Source organism: Panthera tigris, chromosome E1, assembly GCF_018350195.1.
Source record: "Panthera tigris isolate Pti1 chromosome E1, P.tigris_Pti1_mat1.1, whole genome shotgun sequence".
NCBI lineage: Eukaryota > Metazoa > Chordata > Mammalia > Carnivora > Felidae > Panthera > Panthera tigris.
This window is the reverse complement of record NC_056673.1, coordinates 59,761,272-59,786,252: the sequence shown is the minus strand read 5'-3', so window position 1 is coordinate 59,786,252 and position 24,981 is coordinate 59,761,272. Positions and strand designations below refer to the sequence as shown.

General features: G+C 57.8%; 1 protein-coding gene across 1 annotated transcript; it reads right to left on the bottom strand.

Annotated features, from left to right (window-relative positions):
* Positions 1 to 2,005: 2,005 nt before the first annotated feature.
* Positions 2,006 to 6,102, bottom strand: LOC122233544 (the record flags this gene model as incomplete). The annotated part of the gene is given in 5 exon segments (XM_042966405.1): positions 2,006 to 2,422; positions 2,425 to 2,589; positions 2,592 to 4,106; positions 4,109 to 5,369; positions 5,371 to 6,102. Coding segments are annotated over 5 exon segments (3,750 nt in total), but the record flags the coding sequence as incomplete, so codon positions are not given.
* Positions 6,103 to 24,981: the final 18,879 nt, after the last annotated feature.

Below are 24,981 nucleotides of genomic sequence, written 5' to 3'. Positions count from 1 at the left end.
AGGAGAAGGAGGAGTATAAGGGGACCAGTTAGAGCAGAAAGGGTGGCTAGCCATGGAGACTGATTGAACCAAGACTCAAACCAGCCTTGTTGTTCTCGCTCATGCCTCCATTTGGCCAGGCCTTCTCTAACTTTAGCCATGGACTCTCGGACTACTCCGGTGTGGTCAGCATAAAAACGACATTCTTCTCTTAAGGCTGCACATAAACCTCCTTGTTGGAGGAAGACTAGATCTAGCCCCCTTCGGTTCTGTAGGACTACTTCAGAAAGGGAAGTCAGAGATTTTTCAAGGTGTGAGATTGAGTCCTCAAGTCTGGCTATATCTTCATCAACGGCTGCCCTCAGGCTGTTGAACCCCCGGTGCTGGATGGCTAGTGATGAGATCCCTGTTCCTGCCCCTATGGTACCGAGGCCAAATAAGGTGGCCAAGGTTATGGCCGTAAAGGGTTCCCGCTTTGTTCTCATCGACTCTCTTGCCTCTGTCCCTTCTGTCCACAGATCATATACAACATTTTCTTGGTGGTAAATAACCTTTGGAAACACTAATACCATGATAGAATATTCTGTTGACGAATTAAAGACATCCCTGCTAACACATGGGGTGAGCCCTGTCTTAGAACAAACCCACCAACCGTCAGGGGCTGGAATTATCCATTTAGACTCATTTATAGAGTAATTAGTCGGGGCACAAAGCTGGATATGGCTAGAGGGGACTTTTCCTATACAAGTCCCATTGCCAGTGACCGCTTGCAGCGTGAGGCGGGGGCCCTTTCGATTCCACTTGCAAGCTGCTGGTGACCCTTCTCCTGATTGTGAAAAAGGGGCAGCCAGACCTATGGCTTCGTAGAAGGGGGGTTTTATATCATAACATAACCAGCAGGCCCTTGTCGCCTCAGGGTCCGACCGGTTTAAGGCCTCATACGCTGCTGTTAGTAATTTCCATAGGGAGTCTACGCCTTCTGGGTTCTGATTTTCTTGGATAGCTTGTGTTTTTACTCCTGGGGTAAGGATGGGGGTCCTGCTGGAGGGAGTAGTGGAGATCTGCCCGGGGATAGGCTTATTCTTTTTTTTCCTAATACCTGATTTGGCCCCCCTGGTTGTACAAGAGGGGAGGGTTTTAATTTTATTTGAATGGCAGTCCCAAAGAGGGGATATTGATATAAGTAGAGTCCCCAAGTGAGTCCTGAGACCCACCGCCTGTCCTTTTTTCCTTCCTCTGTAAATCTTATATGAATAAGGTTACAGTTCTCATCATACCTGGTGCGGGTACATGGTTGGACATGGGACATTTCAATAAATTGGGGTTTTGCTTCCCACTTCCGTTCCCCATCATTGGTGGACACAACTCCAGGCTGCGCAGTAGAGGGTTTCGATCCCTCCACATGTGTGCCTCATCGCCCCCGTCCTGAATCCCGGACACGCGTAAAATCCATTTCTGCTTATTGATACCCTCCTTTGCGGTTGCCTCCATCTACCCTCCATTTCTTCTAATGGACTAACTTTTTCTAAATTGAAATAGACATCTGGCCACCAAGTATTTCATGGGGCAGTTCCTTGGGTTTTGTTGTAGATTTCGTGAGTCTCTGAGTTAGTAATTTCCCATGTCAAATTATAGAGGTTGTGGGGGTTCGGACGTACAGACAGAATTTGCAGAACAATCAAGAGGAGGGCAAGTACCATAGTTACGGCTCAGTCCGTTGGCGGCGTAGGGTCAATTTTAAAGGATTGTCCTTAGTCCGGTCAACAGTCCAGGTTGTCTTTGAGGGTCCGATGAGGTCTGAGAACGGGTCCACCGGTTTGGCGTGGGCGAAATGGATCCAGGTGGCGATTCCGTCTACTTTGATGGCAGTAGGCGTTGTCAGGATGACTTGGAAGGGTCCTCTCCACCTGGGTTCCAGAGTCCCCCGCCGATGACGTTTGACGAGGACCCAATCCCCGGGGCGGAATCAATGAGGAATAGGCGGGGGTCCAGTCTCATAAAGTTCTCTTAATTTGGGCCCTACATCTTCATGGACCCTCTGCAAGGCTTGTAGGGAGAACAAGAATTCAAGACTATTATCGTTCTCAGCTTTGACAAGGTTATCTTTTAGGTTAGGGATGAGGGGGGGTGGTCTACCATGCATTATTTCATAGGGTGTGAGTCCCAGTTTGTACGGGGAATTACGCACCCTGAACAGAGCGTAGGGGAGAAGGACCACCCAGTTAGCGCCAGTCTCCATGGTCAATTTGGTTAGGGTCTCCTTTAAGGTTCTGTTCATTCTCTCTGCCTGTCCTGAGCTTTGGGGTCGGTATGCACAGTGTAGTTTCCAATCAGCCCCAAGTGTGGAAGCCAGTCCCTGACTTACCTTAGAGACGAATGCAGGTCCATTGTCTGACCCTATCATTACTGGAAAACCATACCTGGGCAGGATTTCTTCCAGGATCTTTTTGGCTACAATCTGCGCTGTTTCATTCTTGCTTGGAAAGGCTTTAGTCCATCCTGAAAAGGTATCTACAAAAACTAGCAAATACTTATATCCATATTTTCCTGGTTTTACCTCCGTGAAATCTACTTCCCAATAGGTCCCCGGTCTGCTCCCTCTTTGTCTTACCCTGTTGTCTGAGGATGGCTACTCGCATTGTTGAGTTGGCACACTGTACATTTAGTGACTACTTGGTCGACCTCATCAGAGACATTTCTGATTTTTAGTCCAGTCTGTCTCAGTAAGTCCAACATTCGCCGGGAACCTAAGTGGGTGCTTCGATGGATCCTCTCTAGAACTTGCCATCCTAGTTTATCTGGGAGTATAATGCTGCTTTTGGAGTCTCTCCACCAGCCATCTTTGATTCGGGTCATAGGAAGTTTACTCATCCATTTAATGTCGCTTTCTGAATACTCAGGGCTGGGGGGCAATTCCCGGGGTCCGGGGTCTGGCCGCTGTAGGGTCAGTGATTGTGCTGGGGGCCGAGCTATGGTTTTTGCAGTCTGATCGGCCAAATTGTTGCCCCGGGAAACTGGGTCGGTTGTCTTCTGATGTCCTGGGCAATGCACAATCGCTAGCTTTTTGGGTTCCCATAAGGCTGCTAGCAGGGCTAGAATCTCTCCTTTATTTTTGATGTCTTTTCCTTCAGCTGTGAGGAGCCCCCGTTCTCTGTATATCGCCCCATGTACATGAGCGGTGGCGAAGGCATATCGGCTATCAGCGTACACGGTTAGCTTGCGATCTCTTCCTAACTTTAGGGCCTGGGTTAAGGCTATTAGCTCAGCCTTCTGGGCCGAGGTTCCGGGGGGTAGGGCTTCTGCCCACACCACTTCGGTCTCTGAGGTCACGGCCGCCCCCGCATACCTTTGTCCTTGGTGAAGGAAGCTGCTTCCGTCGGTGAACCAGATGGCGTCCGCATCCGACAATGGTTGGTCCTTCAAGTCCTCCCGGACCCCATAAACTTGAGCCAGTATGTTGGCGCAGTCATGGAGTGGGGTTCCCATGTCTGGGTCTGGCAGCAGTGATGCCGGGTTCAGGGCCTTCTGGGGGGTAAAGATCACCCTGAGGGGGTTCAGCAGCAGTCCCTGGTAATGAGTGAGTCGGGCATTGCTCAGCCATCGGTCGGGCGGCTGCTTGAGGATGCCCTCGATGGCATGCGGGGTGGTGACTTGTAGCTCTTGGCCCATGGTCAGCTTATCAGCGTCCTTTACCATTAGGGCAGTGGCTGCAATCATCCGGGGACAGGGTGGCCATCCGGCGGCCACTGGATCTAGCTTTTTAGACAGATAGGCTACTGGCCCGCGCCAAGAGCCTAAATGCTGGGTTAGCACCGCCTTAGCTATGCTTCGGTTTTCATCTACGTATAGGTGGAAGGGTTTGGAGACATCGGGGAGTCCCAGGGCAGGTGCTGATAGCAGAGCAGTTTTAATCTGTTGGAAGGCCTGTTCGGCTTCTTCCGTCCAACTAAAGGGCTGTTGATCTTTTGCTGCCTGGTATAAAGGCTTTGCTAATTCAGCAAACCCTGGTATCCATAGTCTGCAGAACCCAGCCGACCCTAGGAATTCCCTCACCTGTCGTGGCGTCTGCGGTCTGGGAATACGAAGGACGGTCTCCTTCCGGGCATCCGTTAGCCAGCGTTGCCCCCTTTCAGTAAGTAACCCAGGTAAGTTACCTCTGACTTGCAGATCTGAGCCTTCTTTGCTGAGGCACGGTAGCCTAAGGTTCGCAGGAGACCTTCGGTTCCCTGGATGCAGGCTTCGGGCATCTCGGCAGCTATTAAGAGATCATCAACATACTGCAGGAGAGTTATATTAGGGTGTTGTTGTCTGTACTCACTTAAATCTTCGTGTAGAGCCTCGTCGAACAGGGTCGGAGAGTTTTTGAATCCTTGTGGCAGTCCGGTCCAAGTGAGTTGGCCATTTATGTCTCTGTCTGGATCTGTCCACTCGAATGCAAATAGCTCTTGACTTTTAGGCGCTAGTGGTAAGCTGAAAAAAGCATCTTTTAGATCCAGAAGAGTATACCATTGTTTTTCTGGGCTGAGGGCGCTCAAGAGAGTATCGGGGTTAGGAATGGTTGGATGTATGTCCACTACCTGCTTATTGACTTCTCTCAGGTCCTGCACTGGTCTGTATTCCCCGCTGTTGGGTTTGCGCACGGGCAGCAGGGGGGTATTCCATGCTGAGTGGCAGGTGCGTAGGACCCCGAGGTCAAGGAAGCGGCGGATATGCGGTGTGATGCCATTTTTGGCTTCCACGGGCATCGGGTATTGGCGCACGCGGACGGGGTCCGTCCCGGGCTTGACCTCTATAAATAGGGCTGGGCGATGTTTTGCTAGCCCTATACCACCCGTTTCTGCCCACGCGTCTGGGAAGCGTTGAAGCCAGGGCTCGGTGCCCTGATCCAGAGGAGTGGGTTCCTGATGGAGCCTGTATTCATCTTCTAGTCTCACAGTGAGCACAGATATGGGTTGGTTGTGAAAGTCAGTCACTGTGGGTCCTCCCGGTTGGAAATGAATTTGGGCCCCCATTTCGGTAAGCAAATCCCTCCCCAACAGGGGGCAGGGGCTGCCGGGAATGACCAGGAAGGAGTGGGTTACCTTCCCAGTTCCCAAGTCCACAGTCCTCTGAGTTGTCCAGGGGTATTTTTTTTTTCCGGTGGCTCCTTGTACCCAGGAAGATTTTTCAGATACTTTTCCATGGGGCTTGACCAGAACTGAGTGCTGTGCCCCGGTATCAACTAGGAACTGGACCGGGGTCCCCCCCACTTGCAATGTTACCGTAGGTTCGGGGAGGGGATCCGAACCCCGTCCTCCCGATTCTGTATCTTGGGTAAACAGTATGGGGGCTGTTTTAGGCTGCCATTGTCCTTGGCTGGGGTGGGGTTGTTTCTTTTTGGGGCATTCTCGGCGCCCAATGGCCTTTTTCTTTACAATAGGCACATTGATCTTTATCTAAGTGCCGCCTGGGAGGGCGTGTTGTTTGAGTGCCTTCTGGAGGTGGCTGTTCTTTCTGGACTATAGCGGCCAGGACTTTAGTCATTTTCTCTGTGGCCTTGATCTGTCTCTCTTCTGGGGCGTCCCTGTTGTTGTAGACCCGTTGTGCTATACGGAGCAGATCCTGGATCTGTTTACCTTCTAAATCCTCTAGACTTTGGAGTTTTTTCTTAATGTCAGGAGCTGCTTGATTTCCAAAGGACATAACGACAGCAGCCTGGTTCTCAGGGACTTCTGGATCCATGGGGGTAAACTGTCTAAAGGCTTCCATTAGTCTCTCTAAGTAAGCAGCTGGACTCTCTGTCTTTCCCTGTACGACCGAATATACCTTAGCCAAATTGGTGGGCTTGCGAGCTGCAGCCCGGAGACCCGCCATCAGAGTCTGGCGATAAATGAGTAGCCTTCCTCTACCTTCTGCCGTGTTGTAGTCCCCTTTGTCCTGTGGAGGTCTGGTTAGGGGAAAAGCCGCATTAATGAGGTCAGGGTTAGATGTCGGCTGACCGTCGTCTCCGGGAACCAGCTTTCTTGCTTCTAATTGGATCCTCTCTCGCCCCTCTGTAGTGAACAGGATGCGGAGTTGCTGCTGACAGTCGTCCCAGGTGGGCTGGTGGGTGAACACGACACTGTCTAGAGAGCTATTAGGTCTTTAGGGTTATCAGAGAATCGAGCGTTCTGTGTTTTCCAGTTGTAAAGGTCACTGGTGGAAAAGGGCCAATACTGGAGTCGGGGGTTGCCTGTTTCATCGGGGGGTCCTATTTCCCGCAGGAGTAGGGCCACAGTGGAGTCGGGGAGGCGAGGGTTTGGCTCACGCTGGGTGCGCCCGCGAGTTCGGCCGGCTGGCCCCTCGCGGTCGGTTTCGTTTTCAATGGGGCCCGACGCACCTATAGCCTCCCGTCCTCCTGGTTCCGTCGCAGCTGCCGCTTCCCGTCTTCCCGGTTCCTCTAGGGGGGCAACTAGCGGGCAGCTGGTGGGGCGGCTGGTGCTGGTAGGGCCTGGGGTACGAGGGGAGGGGGATGATAGGGTGGAGGGTCTAGGGATAGTAGGTCCTGACTATCAGGCAATATGGGATACAAGGGCGCGGATGACGTCTTTGGTTTTGGGGGATCTGCAGTCCGCATGGCAAGGACCTTACACGTTCCTGAGGACAGGAAGGGGGCCAACCAAGGGGGTGGATTTTCCACCAAATCTTGCCATACTAGAATGTAGGGAATCTGATCCGGGTGTCCCTCGCGACGCGGTAGAAAAATCTTTGACTTCACCTTAGCAATTATAGGGAGGCAGAAAGTTCCTTCGGTTGGCCATCCAACGCCGAAGGTTGGCCATTCGGAGCGGCAGAGGGTTATTAATTTTCCCCTCCGGATGTCTAGACTCAAATTCTGTCCTCTGGTTCTAACATCCCTGAAGTTAGCAACAAGGAGAGAAAGAGGAGTGCTTTGAGACTGGCCCATCTGTATCCTGGAGGTGGAGAAAAGGATTAAAAAGGAGAAACAGTAAAATTATGAGGATTTCTGGTTGCGCCAGGCCAGGTCACCTGTGAAAGAGAAGGGGGTTCAACACTTAAAGGTTATAGAATAGAGAACACGAAACATAGGTCGCTAGCGCGTTTCGGGTGTCCGTAACCCGAACAGAAAAGCTCCGATGGGCCAAATTGGTGCCCCAGACGGGTACCAGAGGACGTCTCCTACTGGTCCCGACCGACTGCCCTATAGCGCGTCTGCCAGGGCCGTGTCAGTCCCCGATACAGATCCCGCGCGGGAGAGAGCCAGAAACGAACAGACGATATACAGACAGAAATGGACAGAGCCGGCTCACTTACTGATCGGCTTCAGGGACGACCCGTTGACTTGGGGTCTGGTGGGCTTGGGGGTATCCCGGACGAGCCCCCAAATGATATGCCCAAATTCGAAAGACCCCCAAGAACAAACCACCAGAGTCCAGAGTCAAAGCCAAGCGGCAAGGGTCGTTTATTGCAGGTTCGAACCCGGACCTCCGCGCACTCGTTACCGGTGACGCTAAGAGGTCCCGAGCGAGGATCTTACAGCTTCTTTTATAGACAGGCACAAGCAAGTTATGGGGAAGTTAGGGATTTTTCGCGGTTACAGAGCTGTTATTGGTTGACATTTAAATTTGAACACTCAGCAGAACTTGATTGGTTCCCGCCTTTAGGTCAAACCACTCAGCAGAACTCGATTGGTTCCCACCTTTAGGTCAGACCACAACTGGGCAGCCCTGGCTGTTTCCTGAACCGGGGGGGGGGGGGGGTCTTTTCTTTGCAGTTGTGGGTACACCTGGTAATTTTTCTCTCAGTCTCTCAAGACAGGGGTACAGGCTGGGGTGTCAGGGTTTCCTCTGATAAAATCCAGCTGGCCCAGGCAGAGCCGCAACGGGCCAGCAAGGTCAGTAGTAAAACCCAGAGGAGGAGTCTGGGGCCAGGCTGACCCCATCTTCAGGGCGGCAGCCCATCAGCCCCCACGCCGAACTCAAGTCCAACAAGGTTCCTCGGAGCACCAGTTATGGAGCTCAGGCAGGAGGGAAGGGCCCTGAGATATAGGGGGGGAATGGCACCTGCCCCCTCCCACCCCAGGCTCCAGGGTGGACGGTACCTCAAAGCAAGCTTCCCTGCTGGGTTTCTTCACATTCCCAAAGGCGGAAAAGCCCCAGCCGCTGCTAGTCGCCCCTTCCTACCTCTGCCCCGGCACCGGGCTCTGGGAAAGACCCTGCCTACGGCCTATTCACACTGGCTTCTGACACAAAAAAACGAAGGCCTGGACGGCTCAATCTGGCAAGGTCACACGCCCGGCCCTCCTGTTCTCTTCCTGCTGTAAAGTTGTTGCTGGCCAAGCTCCACACTCACACCCCAGACCCAGCTGTCTGCGGTGGGCCCACCTCACCAACTTCCTCTTGCACCGGGGCTGAGCCACAGCCCACACCCGCTGTCCAGAGGCCATTGGGACATTTCTCCCAGCCAGATGCCCGAGGCTGGAGGCTCCCTCCCTGGGCTGCCTCTGGTTAGAAACCAGGGCTGGGAAGGCACCAGATCCGCTCACTCCCCTCTTTCTTGTGCTGGCCTGTTTACCTGCAGTGTATATGGACCAGAAATAAATTAATTCCCTTCAAAGTTCCCATAGAGCAGCTGGGGCCTGTGGCAAAGCCCTTTCCCCTTCGGTGCTCGGAGGCAAGCAGTGGGGCTGGCCAAGGCGCGGCCACAGGACCACCACTGGGGCCTGATCTGAGCACGCCCGCCCACGGCCTCTTTTGTTAACAGGGCAGTAGACCCATTTAATTAAAAATCATTCAATAGATCCGTTGTTTTTTTGTATTTTTTTGGCCTGCACAAACATATATTCCGTCCCAATTCATGATGCATCAGTATCGGCTGCAGGTGGTCACTGGGGGCGGGAAGCTTCCGGGGAAAGGGTCCCAAAGGGAGACTCCCCCGAAAACTCCCTAGTCCGACAGGGCAAGCCAGGATGGGCAGAGGAGGCTGACCTGGGGTCAGCGCTGCGCCGCCGGCGCCCGACGGCCACTTCCGCCGGGGCCTTCTGGAGCAAGTCGCTGCCGGCGCGGCCTCTGCCCCCGCGGGCCCGCGGGCAGGGTCGGTGTCCACACGCGGACTCAGAGCCCGGCGGCCGCTGCCCGCTCTGCCCCGTGGAAGCGCAGGCGCAAATCAGGGAGTTTTCTTTCCACCGAAATGGATTTTCTTTGCACAAGTATTTTTTAGTAGCGGGCATTATGAGGCAAAGAGCCTCCGCCCGAGGCGGGTGGGAGCCGAGCGAAGCCCCGACCTCCGCGCTGGAAACAAAAGCCCTCTGGAAGGAGCCGCGGGGCGCAGCGGCCCGCGTCGGGAGAAGTGCACGTACCGCACGGCGGCTTCGGGGCGGCTCGGGCCGGGGTCCCGCCCCGGATCCCCGCTCCGGGAGCGGCCGCGGCGCCGTCCCGACCTGCTCTCCGGAGCCCGCCCGGTCCCGGGAGCGGGGAGGCGGCTGGAGGCGCCATAATCGCAAATTTATGGCCTGGGTGACGTGCTTCCCTCTCCCACAATGGGGCCCGGTGACATTAAACGGAAAATTGATGGGAGAAGAGCGGAATCTAATCTCTACCCTCCACGCCGGCTCTACTCGCTTTTCGAGGAGGGGGCTGCGGGACGGGACGCGGGGAGGGGTCGCCGAGAGTTGGTGCGCTCCGGGGGCCCCGCGCCCGGAGCTCCCTCCCGAGCTCTGCCCGGTCGGCGGCGGGCTTGGGGGGGGGGGGGGGGAGGAGAGGAGCACCCAGACCGTCGCCGCGACCCCCGGCGACCCTCCGACTCTCCGCCGCATTTCGCACCCCGGTCCGACGCGCCCCTGGCCTTCGCTCGGCTCCCCAACTCCGGGGGGCCCCCCCGTCCGGCGAGGAGCTCCCCGCCCCCACCGCGCAGAGCCCAGCCCCCGCCCGAGTAAGTGGGAAAAGGGCAAGTGACCACGCGGGGCGCGCCTGGGGTGGCTGCGGGGCTGGCCGCGGGCGAGCGCCCGCTCCCCTCCGCTCCCCTCCGCTCCCCTCCGCTGCCCTCCGCTCCCCTCCGCTCCCCTCTGCCGGAGCTGCTCCCCCGGGGCGCGCCCGGCGCCTCCTGGCACCGACCCCGCCGCGCCGCGTCCTTAAAGGCGCCGCCCGCCCTGCCGGCCTTTGTCCGTGCGGAGAAGGTCACGCCAGGGGGCGCGGGGCGCTGTTCCCCACCCCCCCCCTCCATCCCCTTCTCCAGCCCAGGGGCGAAATTCCGCCGCTGGAGGCCTGCAGGAGGCCGGGGCTCAGTAGATGCCTGGTCCTGCTGGGGTACACAGCTGGGGCCAAGGATCCGGCTTTCAACAAGTGACGGTGAGGGGGTGTGCTTCTCAGAAGGAGAATGAGTTGCAGAAAAGAAGGGCCACGTGCTCAAGAGAGAACAAACCCACACACACACACACACACACACACACACACAAGTGGGGCAACCTGGCAACCTAACTGAGCTGCCCTCTGGCCAATGAGGGGCAGCCCCAGGGGATGGACACACTCCTGGCTGGGAGCTCAGACCAGGATCCAGAGGGCAAGCCTTTCGGGCCACTCCACTGGTCGGCCTCTGTGGCCTCAATGAGAACATGGACATCTGGGTTCCAGGTGGTGTCCTAGACACTCATTTCGTCCTCTGGACCGCCTGGGACACAGATGGCATGATGATCATGCCCATTTTACAGATGAGCAAACTGCGACCCGGACAGTAAATACTTGGTCTGTTCTCACCCAAGGGCTGCATATCTGGGCCCCAGACTCTGCAAAACCAGATTGACTGATCTGTGGGTCCCGAGCAGCCCCAAGGCTCTTGGACATGGCAGACTGTGCAAGCCCTTTATGCTTCTTGATGAACAGCAGAAAAACATGGGTCTCACGACACCACGTTGTGGGCCACAGCGCCCACAAGAAGGACGCCACCGGGGCCCCATTTTCCCTGGGAAGCCCCCTCTGCAGGCGCTGCCAGCCTGGCCTGTTTTTCCCAGTCACTGGAAGCAAGACTCAGCAAGGCAGGTCAACATCTCCACAGCTGGGAAGACCTGCTAATATATGGCAAGAATCTGGAAGCCAGATTCCAAAAGGTCACATTGGACTGAAACCAATAAGATTATGTTTAACAGGCTGGATATGAACCTCCACTTTTAGGTTCAAAAATCAGTTGTAAAAACGCAGGCAGTTTCCCGCGGAAGACGTGATGGGCCGACTCGCAGCTGTCTGCTCTGTTCAGGCAGAGCCAGCTCCCCAGCGCAGGCCCCTTGTGAATTTTGCCAGAGCCCCAGCAGCTGAGCCTGTGCCCTTGGGGGCCCTCCCCGGGGTGTCAGGCTCACTGGGGGAGGGGACACAGCTGGAGACGCCGGAGAATGGGGTCCTTGTGCGGCTATCATCAAACCCAGGGCTGGATGAACACAGCTTTGTCCGCACCCACACTCCCGTGCTCACCACGGGACCAGGGATCAGGGCTGGGGGCGCCTCGGAACAACAGTGGCTGCTTTTGGCCTCAGTTAACCCTTGAGTGGGTGTCGGATGCATGGTTTTCCCCCAGCTCTGTGCTTGGGGGGCCGGGGGCTTGCAGGAGAAGGGTAAAAATTGGTGTCAGTGTCCAAGGTTCAAAACAGGGTTGTTAAACCCAATTTTTTCTAGATTTAAACGGCCGCGGCCATCGGGGAAGATGAGAGGGTGGCCCTGGGTGAGGGGATCCAGGTGGAGGTAACTCTGAGACAGACTCAGCCTTCCCCACAGAATCCGCTTCCTGAGTCAGGCCCATCTGGGAATAGAAGCCCAACCCGATGGCGCCCCAGCCCTGGCCTGGCTCTGGCATGCACCTCACTTTTGGAGAGCTCTTGGTCATGCAGAGTGGGTCCCACATGGGCATCCCTCAGCCCTGCCAGATCTCAGCCCCCACGATGGGGAGACCCAGGCGACCCAACCTCAGCGGGGAGAAGAGTCCCAACATCCTTGGCTGGAAACCCAAGGACCTTGTGGTGACTTCAGAGGAAGTTCTGGTGGGAGTCCGTCAGGAGGGGCTTCCCGGAGGAGGGAAGGGCAGACTGAGGTGGGGAGGTGGTAGGTGAGGGTGATTCGCAGGCCTCGAATTGGGGGTCTGGGCTAGGAAATGGGGTCCTCCCTGTGAGTTTGCATTGTTCTCTCTTAGTAAAAGGCCGGGTGGCAAAGGCCCAGCGACTTGGACAATAGGGGCACTGGAGCACTCAGGGCTGCTGTGTCCCCCGTCCAGGCCATACCACCTGCCGCCTCTCTCCTCCCCCTGCGCAGGCAGCCTTGGGGAGGCTCTTCTCTACCATTTCCTAAATTCCTCAAATTTCTCTTTTGAAATGTATTCATTTTGTAATCACGGAAAACCGAGATAATCAACATTACCCCCCAACACACGTCCAGGCCCAGAGATCCCGGCCCCCTCGCCACGCTCTTGGGAAGCCCTGGGACACCCTGCTCCCTCTCCTGGCCGCCCTGTGAATTCACTGCCCCCGCTGGGTGCTCGCGGTTCTGCGGAGCCTCTCCACCCCATCCCTGCCCCACAGGCTCCCTGATGGTTTGTGCGCCCTGGGGAGCCTCAGTTTGCCCTGCACCCACCACCCCCAGGCCCCGTGGAGACCACCGGCTGGACCCAGGGCAGATGTGGCCTGCTCCGGCTCTGGTCCCTCAGTGCACAGAGTCCAGGGGGGACGCAGACCAGCCCCCAGCAGCCCTTCCCACTTCCCCAAAGCTGGGATGTGACCGGTGACTGGGCATTTGTGTCCCGAACACCCACAGTAAAGTGAGCCCTGGTCAGACCCCTGCTCGTGGGAGGCCCATGGCCAAGGCTGAAGGTGCCGGGTACCCCACGACGGCGGGGCATAGGGGGCCCGGTCCTCCAGGGCTGAGCCAGCCTCCCGCACCCCGTCGAGGGCCTTGGGAAAGGCTCACCCAGGGGTCAGGGTCCTCTGCTGCAGGCACACCCGTGTGGGGGGCCTCCTGATGCCTCAGGTGTGGGCGAGGGTGAGCTCACTTCCTTCTGGATCCCCAGTGGGATCCCTGGGCCCCCTGCACCCCCTGCCAATGCTGTGGCCCCACCCTGCCTGCAGAGGGCTCCCGGCGGAGGTAGGCAGAGGGGCTGGAGCCCCTCACCCAGCCTGCCCCTGTTTTCACCACAGTGATTGCTTTGTGGGCTGTCGGTGGATCTGCCCTGCCCCCTCTCCAGGATCAAGGGCCATGGGCCGGAGGCCCCTTGAGGGTGGCTGGGCGTGGGGGTGCGGGAGGATTTTCAGCGGAGCTGCTGGGTGAGAGTTTGGCTGCAGGGAATCTCTGGCTTCGCACAGGTGCCCGGAGGGGGTGCCCGGAGTCCTGGGGCCCCCGGGAGGGGGCAGGAGAGACCCCCCCCCCCCGACAGAGTGAAAACAGGAATCTGCAGTGGGGGGTGGGGAGGAAGAGAAATGGGCATGGCTGCCAGCTAGGCCGAGGGGCGCCAGCCATCACCGCTGACCAGGAGGGAGAATGGAGCTTTCCTGAGTGCCAAACCTCAGCCGGCGGGTGACCCCCATTCCCGGCCAAGGCCACTCAGGCGGGAAGGGGGAGCCAGTATCTGGACCCAGGCCATTCACCTCAGTCGGAGCTCCAGCCCTGAAAACCCAGAGACACGCAGGGTTTGGGTTCTGATGAGCAACCTCAGAGGGGCCTCTGTGGAGCATTTCGGCGGGGACAGATGCCCCCATCCTTGGCTGAGCCCAGCTCTCGGTCCCCGGTGGCCGCGAAGCACACAGCTCCCCTTGTCCTCAGACGGAGGTAGGGCCGGGCAGGTGGGCTTGTCTGTACTTGGGCTCAGGTGCTGGGTGATTTCCTCACTTGGAAAGGCCTCTTGGAGCGTGGAGGCAAGGCCGGGCTTGGGGTTGGTGGGGAAGGGGCTGAGCCAGAGGTGGGGGTGCCTGGGAGAGAAGGGTGAGGCCCGGCTCCAAGGTCGAGGGGACAGGTAGGGGGCCAGGCAGAGGCCAGTGCCTGCTTCTTCCTCCTGTTGGGTGTTTCGCATTATATGAACCCGAGATACAAAGGTCAAAGGTTTGAGTGGCATATCAGTGTCACGAAGGTTCCCTGGCCTCATCTCCAGCCATTCTGTGCCGCTCCGGGACAGAGGCTGAGACAGGCCCCGGCCAACCGCGCGGAGAGGAAGTCGGCCCCCTGGGCCCCACGTGTCTCTGGCAGCCTAGGCCACCTGCAGCCCGCTGTGCACCCACACCAGTGCCCCGTCCCCTGTCACACACCAAGGCCACACCCAGGGCCCACACCACACCAGACACCCACAGGCCCATCCTGTGACCTGGACCCCAGAAATGGAGCCTGTTGGGGGCACGTCCGAGGTCCCTTTTCCTCCTGTTTCTAAGGGGCTGCCTAGCATTCGTGGGGCCCAAGTCTCCCATGGCTGGGGACGAGACCCTTCACTTCCTGCAAGCTCTCTCCAGCCCACCTGCACCTGCTTTGGTTCACCGAGGGCTCCAGGACCACCACTGCCAAGCTGACGTGTGCCTCCTTGGTCTCAGGAGACCCGGGCCCAAACCCAGGTGTGCCACGTACTGCCGGTTGAGCCGGGCAGGTCACGTCCCCCACAATCACGGGGAGGACCTTCTGTAGGTGGGGACTTGAGAGGCAGACGGTGGGGTGGTCCCAAGTGACAACGGAGAAGCCTGAGGGCAAGTGTCCGTGCACAATGGTAGCCCCCAGAAGCCAAATCCACCAGGATCCTATGAAAGTGAACTTGTTTGGAAAAAGAGTCTTTGCAGATGTAACTGAGATAGAGACCTCGAGATGAGGTCATTCTGCATTAGGGTGGGCCCTACGCCCAACGACACGTGTCCCTTTAAGAGAGAGGCAGAGGGAGATTCAGGGAGGCCGTGTGACGACAGAGGCCAGGACTGCAGGGATGCGGCCACATGCCGAGGAACTCGTGGGGCCCCCAGAAGCCAGAAGAGATGGGAAAGACGTGCCCCTGGCGCTTTCCGAGGGGGTGAGGCCCTGCCACACCTGGATTTTGGACCTCTCGCCCCCAGAGCTGGGAGAATACATTTCCGCTACGTTAAGCCTCCGGTTTGTGGTCATTGGTTTTGACAGTCCCACGACACCAACCCCCATGCTGTCCCTGGCCACAGGCAGCTCCTCCGATCTTGGGTGACGGGTGAGGGTGTAGGCTCCTCTCCGGGCAGAGCCGCGATGGAGGGAGCATGTGCTGTTGGGGAGCAGCCACCAGCCAGTCAGGAAAGGACCAGGATCCCAAGACCCGCTGGGACAGGTGGGCAGAGAGGTCTAGGTCATAGTGATGCCTGATTGATTTTGGAGATCACTAGTTTGGAATCCGGGGCACTTCGAAGTGGGTTTGAGCGGCCACTGATTTTCTCTCTGGAGAAGGGCTGCTGTCCCCTGACGCATCTCGCAGAGCAGGGCCGTCCGCAGTAACACTGTGAGCCACACACACACAGAATTTAAGCCTTCGTGATCGCCAAGGCCTCCGTCTCCCCTTCCCCAACGCAGATTTCCAATGAATACATTGACGCCCGTGCACGTACGAGCACACACTTTCATACGTGTGGGCACACCAGTGCAGGAGTGTCTGTAAACGCTGGTTCTGGCCTCCTGCCTTGACCTGGCCCTGGCCCCTCACCCCGGAGCCAGGTTTCCCCCTGGAGCGGAGGGGGTGAGGGCTGAGAACTTACACACCCGTGCGGCCGGCAGGTCCTCACGCATTTGACAGTTGGGGAAACTACCGTTCAGAGAGGTAGAGGGAGGTGTCTGAGGCCAAGCTTCAAATAGCGTCACCGATGCCCCCCAAGCCCTGACAGCACCCACGTCCCCATGCTTCCCCAGACCCGAAGGTGGGTACCCTTGCCCAGCAGGCATCCCCCCAGCCTGAGGTCTGGGGGGAGGGGTCCTGTCTTAATCAGGGGACAGCACATGTACACTAAGGTGCACTGGGTGAGGACAGAACAAGTCCCACCCTGTGGGGTGACCTCAGGGTCTTCCTGGTGTATATTTTTTAATTTTTAATGTTTTTTTTTTTTTAATTTTTGACAGAGAGAGAGACAGCGCATGAGCAGGAAAGGGGCAGAGAGAGAGGGGGACCCAGAATCGGAAGCAGGCTCCAGGCTCCGAGCTGTCAGCACAGAGCCCGACACGGGGCTCGAACCCACGAACCGCGAGATCATGACCTGAGCCGAAGCCAGAGGCTCAACCAACGGAGCCGCCCAGGTGCCCCACGGGGACCTTGCAGTTTTTAACTGCCCCTCGTAGCGCGTGGATTTGCTTTGTTTCTTCCTTAATCTCGGTGTCTGGCTTCCTTCAGTCCACGCTGCTTCTGTGAGACTCCTCTGTTGTGGTTGCACGTGTCAATACTTCCTCCTTCTGGCCCAGTGATATGGCATCACAGGAAGAAACCACCGTTTGTCCATCCAGTTCTCCTACTGATGGGTGTTTGGGTCGTTTCCAGTTTGGGGCTTGCTGAGTATGTGCCCCACTGAAGGGTGCGTGAACCGGATCCTGTGAATGTGCCGTTATTTTAGGAAAAGATGTAATTAGTTAGTGATCCTGAGATGAGACTACCCTGATTAGGGTGGGCCCTAAACCCCAAGACAGATGTCCTCATTAGAATGGGGCAGGCTGAAGAGAGACACAGAGACACAGGAAAGGCCACAGGGCGATGGAGGTGGAGATCAGAGTCATGTGACCATAGCAAGGGGTGATGAGGATTGTCACAGCCGCCCGGAAGCCAGGAGGGAGTCACGAACAGAGGGACCAGAGCTGCGGATACCTTCCTTTTCAGACGTCTGGCCTCTTGAACTGTGAGAGGTACACTTGTGTTGTTTTAAACCAGCCAGTCCGTGGTCCTTTGTCACAGCAGCCACGGGACACCGACACAGTGCGCCACGGAATAGAGAGATTTCGTGTAAGGAATTGCCCACGTGACTGTGGGGCTGACAAGTGCACAGATGTGCACCTGCTGCTGGAAACCCGGGAAAAGCTGATGTTTTGGTGTGAGTGCTAAGGCAGGAAAAAATGGCTGCTGCAGCTCGGGTAGCTGGACAGGAGGGGATTCTCTCACTTTCTGGAGGGGGCCCCTCTTTGTCCTCCTCGCCCGCTAACCCATTGGATGAGCCCACACAGAGTAGGGAGGGCAGTCTGTGGCTTTAGACGTTAACCCCATCCGAAATCACCCTCGCGACACGCTAGGATGATGTTTGACTATATGTCTGGGCAGCCCACGGCCCAGGCACATGGACACATAAAACTAATCACAGGTAGATCCCTAAGAGTGCAATTACTGGGTCCCAGCTCTGGCGTGGGGATTGGTAGAGATTGCCAGGCGGCTTTCAGTGGGGGCACGCCAGCCTTCACCCCACTGGGAGTGAGGCTCCCAATGTCCCACAGCCTTGCTGGCACTTGACTTCTCGTTTTAGCCTTCCTGCTGGATGTGAAGCGGTATCTCATTGTGGTTTAAATGTTTGTCTCCCTGATGATCAATGAGGCTGACCAATTTTACACCTGCATGCTGGCCATCTGGGTGTCCTAGAGGTCTGTGAAGTACCTGTTCAAGTGTTTTACCCAATTCAAAAATGGCCTGTTTGTCTTTTTTTTTTTTTTTTTTTTTAATGGTTTTGTGGGCACTCTTTATACGGTCTGGACATGAAGTTTTCGTTGGGTTCCTCTCTATCTATCTATCTATCTACCACTACATAGAGATGTGTGGGGGCGCCTGGCTGGCTCAGTCAATAAAGCATGCGACTCGTGATCTCGGGGTTGTAAGTTTGAGCCCCACATTGGATACAGAGATTGGCTTAAAAATAAAATCTTTATGAAAAAAAAAAAAGGTGTACAGATGTATGGAGTGGATATTGTCGCCTGTCTGTGGCTTTCCCTTTTCACTCTTTTAACGGCATCTTGATGAGCACATGTTCTTAAATGTAATGAAGTCCAGTCTTTCATGGTGAGTGCCTTTTGTGTCCTATATGAGAAATCTTAGCCAGTGACAATATCTTGAAGAGATTCTCTTATTTTTATTCTAGGAGTTTTTTGATTTGACTTTTTCACATGGTGGTCTGTGATCCATTTTTAATTAATTTTTGTATATGCTATGATGTGGGGATCAAGGGTCATCTTTCCCCATCAAATCCAACCGAGATGGCACCTTGAATGAGAAGGCCACCCTAGGCCATCCTTTCTCCCTGCGCTAGAGTGGCCTTTGTTATAAACCAGTTGATTCGGAGATGGGCTGGAGGGAGTGTCTCGTTCTGGACCCTCTCTCCTGTTCCGCTGGTCTGTTTGACTATTTTTGTGCCAATCATCAGAGCCTTTTGCTCACTGCTCAGTGAGTCTGCCCGCTGGCCGGAGCAGAGGAGGCTTCTGGAGGGAGGTTCCAAGGCTGGCCTCTAAACGTCCACCCAGCTTGCTCCTCTCCACCCCAGAGGGTGGCCTTCCTCTGTCCGCCACTGAGCACAGCCACCCCCACGGAGTCTCTGCAGAACCCAGAATTGCCAGGCCAGCAGGTGGCCCACGGCCCTGAGAGCCAGCTGCACCTCCCAGGCTGGGGCCCCACCTCAGACCTGTTACTGAGGCCGAGCACACCTTCCGGAGGATGCTGCGGATGAGAGTGAGGGCAGCTCCCAGGGAAAGGGCAAGCCCAGGTCAACCTCACCTGCCATGCAGCAGTCCTCACCACCAACCCTCTCATTCAGCCACCACACAGTCACCTGGGACCAGGCGTGGGCCTGGTGTGTGCGCACAGGGAGCTGGGACCACGAGCTGACCATTGGAGCTTACGCCGCAGTGCGACTGGGGTGGGGTCAAGAGCACGCACCAAATGAGTCCGCTATACAGATGCTCCAAGGGTGTGCGCAGAGCCCAGGAAGCTGGCGGGGCGGGGGGGGGGGGGGGGTGCTGCGGTTTTAGATAGGGCACTCGAGAGGACGTTTGAGAAAAGCAATAAAGGAGATGAGGTGCATTAGGGGGAGTCGGGAGCATTTCAGCCAGAGGAGCTGGCAGGTGCAAGGCCCTGGGCTTCCGGGAACAAAAGGAGGCCAGTGGGGGCAGGAGGGAGGAGACCTGAGGCAGGGGCTGGGGAGCCAGGGGCTGGTGGGGACACTGGGAAGACCGGCAGGGGAGGCAGCGGAGAGCTCTGAGTGTGGGAAGGACGCCTGTGCTGCTGGGGGGGTGCCTCTTGGGGGCCCCCCATGGAGCCCAGGGGAGGGGGCTGCAGGTGTGAGGGTGGCTGGAGCGGGATTTTTCATGAAGTTTGTAACTCAGAGCCACGGAGATTTGCCCCGGGGTTGCAAGAACAGAGTGGAGCACGACTGCAGGCTTGGGCCTGAGCCTGGAGGGCTGGGGGGCCCTTGGCCAAGAAGGGGTGCTGAGGGCCGGCAGGCTTCGGGGGGGGGGCTCAGGGGCCAGGGTGCGCTCTGCTCTGCTCGGCATGAGGGCGGCGATGAGGCAGCAGGTCAGGCTGGACAGTGTGAGAGCCACCGACTGGCTCGCAGAGTCCCCGGGCGTGGCTGGCGTGGCCGGCAGAGGCGTGGATGAGGCCGGTGCAAGAGTGACAACGGACGGCCTGGGAGTGGGGGACAGGCCAGAGAAGCAGGAGGGACACCAGGCCTGGAAGCCTGGGAAAGCAAGGTCAAACCGGGCCGGCGTCACCCCCTGGGTCACCCAAGAGCAGGGCTGAGCACCGACCGTTGCATCCTGGGCAGTGGCGGCCACCGGTCGCCTGGACGGGCCCCTGCTTCTCTCCCCTCCCCCTCTCAGGCCTAGCGCCAGCACACAGAGCTGAACCCCACCCACCCCAGGGTCCCCTCCCTGAGCTGGCCACCCGGTCCCAACCTCTTAACCCTGCAGGGAGGCCCCGGCCCCGAGGAGCAGCCCCTGCGTGCCCCGGGAGCCCCGCCGTGGCCCCGAGGTGCCCAGGCGCCTCCTTGGTTACAGCCAGCGCTCCTGGCGGGCGAGGACTCCCGGAGGCCCCGATGGGACTCGCACTGCCTGAGGGACGGGACGGGCTCCTGCCTCCCGTCTTACTCCTGCGAGACCCTGCCAGGGCACGTGTTCCAGCCTCACACCCCGGGGCGAGTGTAGCCCGTGGCCCCCGCCAGGTCACCTCCACCAGGTCACCCCTGCCAGGTCACGTGCTCTCTCCTTACACCCGGGGGCGCGGACCAGGCGGGGCAGGGCTGGGGCCCCTGAGGCTGAAAGACAGTTCTCCCCCGCCCCCCACCCCGCCCTCCAGCCTCCGTCTCTTCTGTGTCTCAGATCTCCCGCTGCCTTGCTCTTTTCTCCTCTTTAAAATTTTTACTTTTTTGCAAAAGCTGTGGTGAAATGTACATAAAATGGGCTCTTTGGACCACGTGTAAGCTCAGGGCTCAGGGCATTAAGTGCACCCGCCCTGTTGTGCCTCGAACCCTGGTGCCTCACTTTACAAACACCCTGTCACCCGAGTCCAGCCTTGGTCCCCAGGAGCGGGGAATCAGGGGTCTGTCTGCTGTGACCCCGCGTCTCCCCCCCGCGTCTGCCCCTGCGTCCGCCTCCACCCTGGAGCCAGGGGTCTGCTGCAGCCCGGGACCCAGGTTACCGGCGTCTGGCCCTGTGTCTCCCCCCACCCCGGGCCAGCAGGGCCCCCAGTGGCCGCCACCCTGTAGAGCCTCGTCTGAACACTGGGCTAACCAGGTGGTTGTGGGAATGAATTGCTCGCCTCGCAGAACAGCAAGGAAGGGCCAGCAGCTTCCCTCAGGACGCCCAGGCCTCCCAGCCCCTCACCCCACCCCAGAGGAGAAGCACAAGGAGGGTGGAAGGGGTCGGGGCATCAGGGGGCCCAGGACATGCGTGGGGTGAACTGGCTGCTCCCAGCAGGGGAAACGACCCGGAGTCCTGGAGGGTGATGTCCTGGGCTGGCCCCTCCCGCCCCAGCCGCAGGAGGACAGAGGGATGGGCTCCGGGGACGCCAGGGCAGCAGCGGGCAGTTGTCCGGCCCACCACGAGAGCCTCAGGGCCCTCCGTCTGCCCCTCCACCTCTCCCGGTGTGAGCCTGGGGGTCACCGGGCAGCCTGGGGGAGGGAGGGCCCTGGCTTCTCAGCTGCCCCCAGCAGGCTTTGGCCTACAACCCTCAGCCTCCTGTCCCAGCGCCAGGCCTGACCCTGCTTCCAAAAGGGGGAAAGGGCCTGAGCGTGGGACCCTGGGCTTGCCTTCTCTCCCAGCCACCTCCGTCAGGCCCTACACCTTTGCAGGTAAGGGTACCGCTGTGGGCCTGGCCGCCTCCAGAGCTGGGGAGCACAGAGGGCTGGACTGGCCACCCACTTGTGCTTCCCAAGGCTGAATCTTGGGTGAAGTCTGGCAGCCAGACCAAATCGGTCTCCGTGGGCAGCCCCAGGGCCCCCAGTGGAGGAGGAACTCATCCGTCTACAGGTGAAGAAGAGAGGTCACTTGCCAAGGCCCCGGGGTTGCACACAGAGGCCGGGCTGCCTGACCCCACCCTGCGGGCTCCAAGGCCGAGTGTGGGCCGAGTGCCATCCGAGGAGTTGGCCGGGACACCGGTCATAGCTGAACCATCCACCCCCTCGGCCCCACTCAGTCTCTGCAGCACCTGGATGTGAGCTCAAATATACATCAATGTTTCACTGTGGCTTTTCTGGCCTCTTCCAGCCAGGGTGTCCTGGGAAGGCAGCCCAGTCGCCCAGGTGCCTGGGTGCTGAGGGCACTGGCCTGGGCCGGTTCCCTCTCGGGCCCGTGCACCTGCAGTCATGGACGAGGGGCCGGGCTCCAGGTCCCGGGTCCCTCCTGGTTCTGGCTTACATCCCTTTTCCACATGAGGCCATCGTGGATTTAGGTTGGGCCCTAAGTCCAGGGATGGGCACCCTTGTGATAAGAGAAAGGCAGAGGGATGTGTCAGACACACACACACACACACACACGGAGGGAGAAGTCCCGTGAGGAGGAGGCAGAGACTGGGGACACGCCTGGGGCCACCAGCAGCTGGAAGAGGCCAGGAAGAATTTCCCCGGGAGCCTCTGGAGGGGCTCAGCCCCGACGACACCTTGGTTCGGGACTTGTGGCCGCCTGAACTGTAAGTGAAGGCCGTCCCGTTGCAGTCAGGCACCCGGTTTGCGGGGACCTGTCATGGAGGGTCCCAGGGAGACTACAATCCCTCAAAAGGAAGGTCCGAGCGGTAGAGACCATAGCGTGAAGCGGCGCTCCGGGGGCCTGGCGCCCTCCTCGCAACCACGGGGGCGCGTGGCAGCCCAACCCTGCCCCCCGGCAGACCCCAGCGGCACCCGCGGGCACACGCATCCAGCTCAGGGCCTTGCCCGGCCCGCCCCAGGCTGAGAACACTCCCATTTTCCCACGACGGTTCCCCTAGACTCTCCGGGAAGGCCCGCCCAGACCCCTCCTTCTCCAGCAACCCCTGAGGGTGCTGTCCCCTCTTCCAGCCACGTCTGGGCCGGTTCACTGGAAGGGGTGGCGACGGAGGGCTCTGGGGCACAGGGGGACTGCGGGGTGGCTGTGGCAGCGGGAGCGGGGAGCCGGCTCGGCCAGGACACCCAGGAGGCTGCAGGGCTCCGCTGGCTGCCACCCCCGGCCGGTGATGGACGTGCAATTAACTTGCCTGTGGTTATGTTGGCAAGGGACTGGAACAGGAAGTCAGCGTTATAAACCAGGGCCTTTCAAGTTATGACAAATTCATCAAACAAATGAACCCGTGAGCACGGAGGGCAGCCCGCCTCCGTGCGCGTCGGGAGATAAGGTCCCCTCCAGCTCCCAGGACTGCCGTGCCTTCCGGTCCCTTCCAGGTCTTTCCCCGAACTCCAGGCCCTTGCCTCTCTGGCTTCAGACACAACTGTGCACAGGGCAGGCACATAAGGCAGGTGTGTGATCTTTCGCTGGGCCTCAGTTTCCCCCTCTGGGAGCGGCCCGCACTGTTTGATTCCCTCTTGAATTCCAGATGCCAGACCTGGCCTGAGGCTGCCAACACCAGGATCCCTGTCCATCCCTGCAGGAGGCAGCAAGTTCCAGAACCCCGTTCTCTCTAGGATCTGGCAGTGCTTAGCAGAACCTCTGGGGTGTTGCCTGACCCTTGCACTGCCCCCACCCCAGTCCCCAAAAGGTCTGAGCAGCTGACACCTTTATGGCTCAGGCCTGTGCTCATAGAGGTGGGTGTCTTTTAAGTTTTAGGCCCAGGATGGTTTTCGAAATGGCCCGGATAGCACAGCAGAGCCTGAACAGTGTGGGAGGGGGACACAGCGTCAATGGGGCATGGCCCCTCTGGTGCAGCCGCGTCATCTCACAGGTAGGAACCTGAGCCAGAGTTTCCGGCTTTTGCACCAGGGCCACTCAGCTCTCATACAAAGACCGAGTCAGCCTCTCGTGCAGACCCCCCAGAACCACTCTGGCTCGTCCAGACCTGAGACCTGAGGTCACTGCAGCAGCAAGGCTGGAAGAATCAAGACAGGTTCCCTTTGGGGTCCTGGGGCTCAATGCCGGCTACAGTGCAGGGGGTCACCGGCCAGCGCTGCCCTGGGCCTAGGTCGAGTGAGCTGACATCATCCGAGGACAGGTTTCCCACGTCCGGCCCACAGCCACCTGTCCCTTGCTCGGGTGAGCACCTATTGGCATGAACTTGCTTTTTAAATATGGAAATAGACGGAGGTGGGGGCCGCCTGGCTGGCTCAGTCAGTGGAGCGTGTAACTCTTGATCTCGGGGTCGTGAGTTCAAGCCCCACGTTGGGCATAGAAATTACTTAAAAATAAAATCTTAAAAAAAAAAGAAATCGATATTAGTGTGTGTGTGTGTGTGTGTGTGTGTGTGTGTGTAGGGGGGGTTCTTAGCTCTGTCTGCCCACAGGGCCCAGGAGCAGTGACGTCCCAGCAGCACTGAGCACACCTGGTGCCCAGATCTTAGTTTCCAAATTCCATTCTCCTCTAAAAGGGACAAGGGCCTTTTGGAGAAATGGCGGGCTCCAGGGCTGGGGCAGGGAATGTCCAGATGAGCGTCGGCACCGTGAGATGCCACAAAGGAAGGAAGCGTCCACGGAGAGGGAGACACGTCTAAGATACTACTGCCAGATGTGGAAGAAGGAGACAGTAACGGACGGCTCTCTTCATCTGTGGGGTAAATAACCCGTGTTGCAGATAGATGACCGGATACCTAGACGGCAGGGACGGAATTCTGGAATTAGCAAACTTGTGTCTGGCAGCCCACAGATTCATCACCGATTCAGGCAAGAGTCAACAGCAAGGTCTCTGCTGGCGGCGAAAGCCTGGCGAAAACGGGACATTTGCACAGACTCAGCAAATCTCCTCACGAAGTTTTGACTAATTATTGTTTATTGACTGTTGAAAATACGAATTAATTAACCTCACGGTGGAGGAAGTCGGTAGACGCGATCTTAACCGAGTGATGAACACCGACGTCACCTGCACTGGGGACCCACAGACACCGAGTGCCTCCCAGTGGGATGAGGCACCAGGAGAGAGATTCTGCCGGGAGCGCAGAAATGGAACCTAATCATGAGGAAACATCAGACAAACCCGAACTGAGGGATGTTTTACAAAATCACTGGCCTGGACACTTCAGAAAGATCGCAGTCATGAAATATAAAGACCAATTCTAAAGATACAGATTTATTTATCACATTTTTAAAGTAAGCTCTATGCCCACTATGGGGCTTGAACGCGTGACCCGGAGATCAAGAGTCCCACGCTCTGCCGGTCGAGTCAGCCAGGCGCCCCTTTTTATCCCGTTGTAAAAACCGTTATTGAAGGATAGTTGACACACAACATCGTATTCGTTTCAGGTGCACGACATGGTGAGGAGACGTTTGTACACATTGTGAAATGGCCACCATCCCCTCTGTCACCACTCGAAGTCGTTACAATATCAACGACTACATACCCCACGCTGTTCATTCCACCCCTATGTCTTATTTACTTTGTAACTAGAAGATTATACCTCTTCATCCCCTTCGCCTATTTTCTCCATACCCCTCTGGTGACTGCC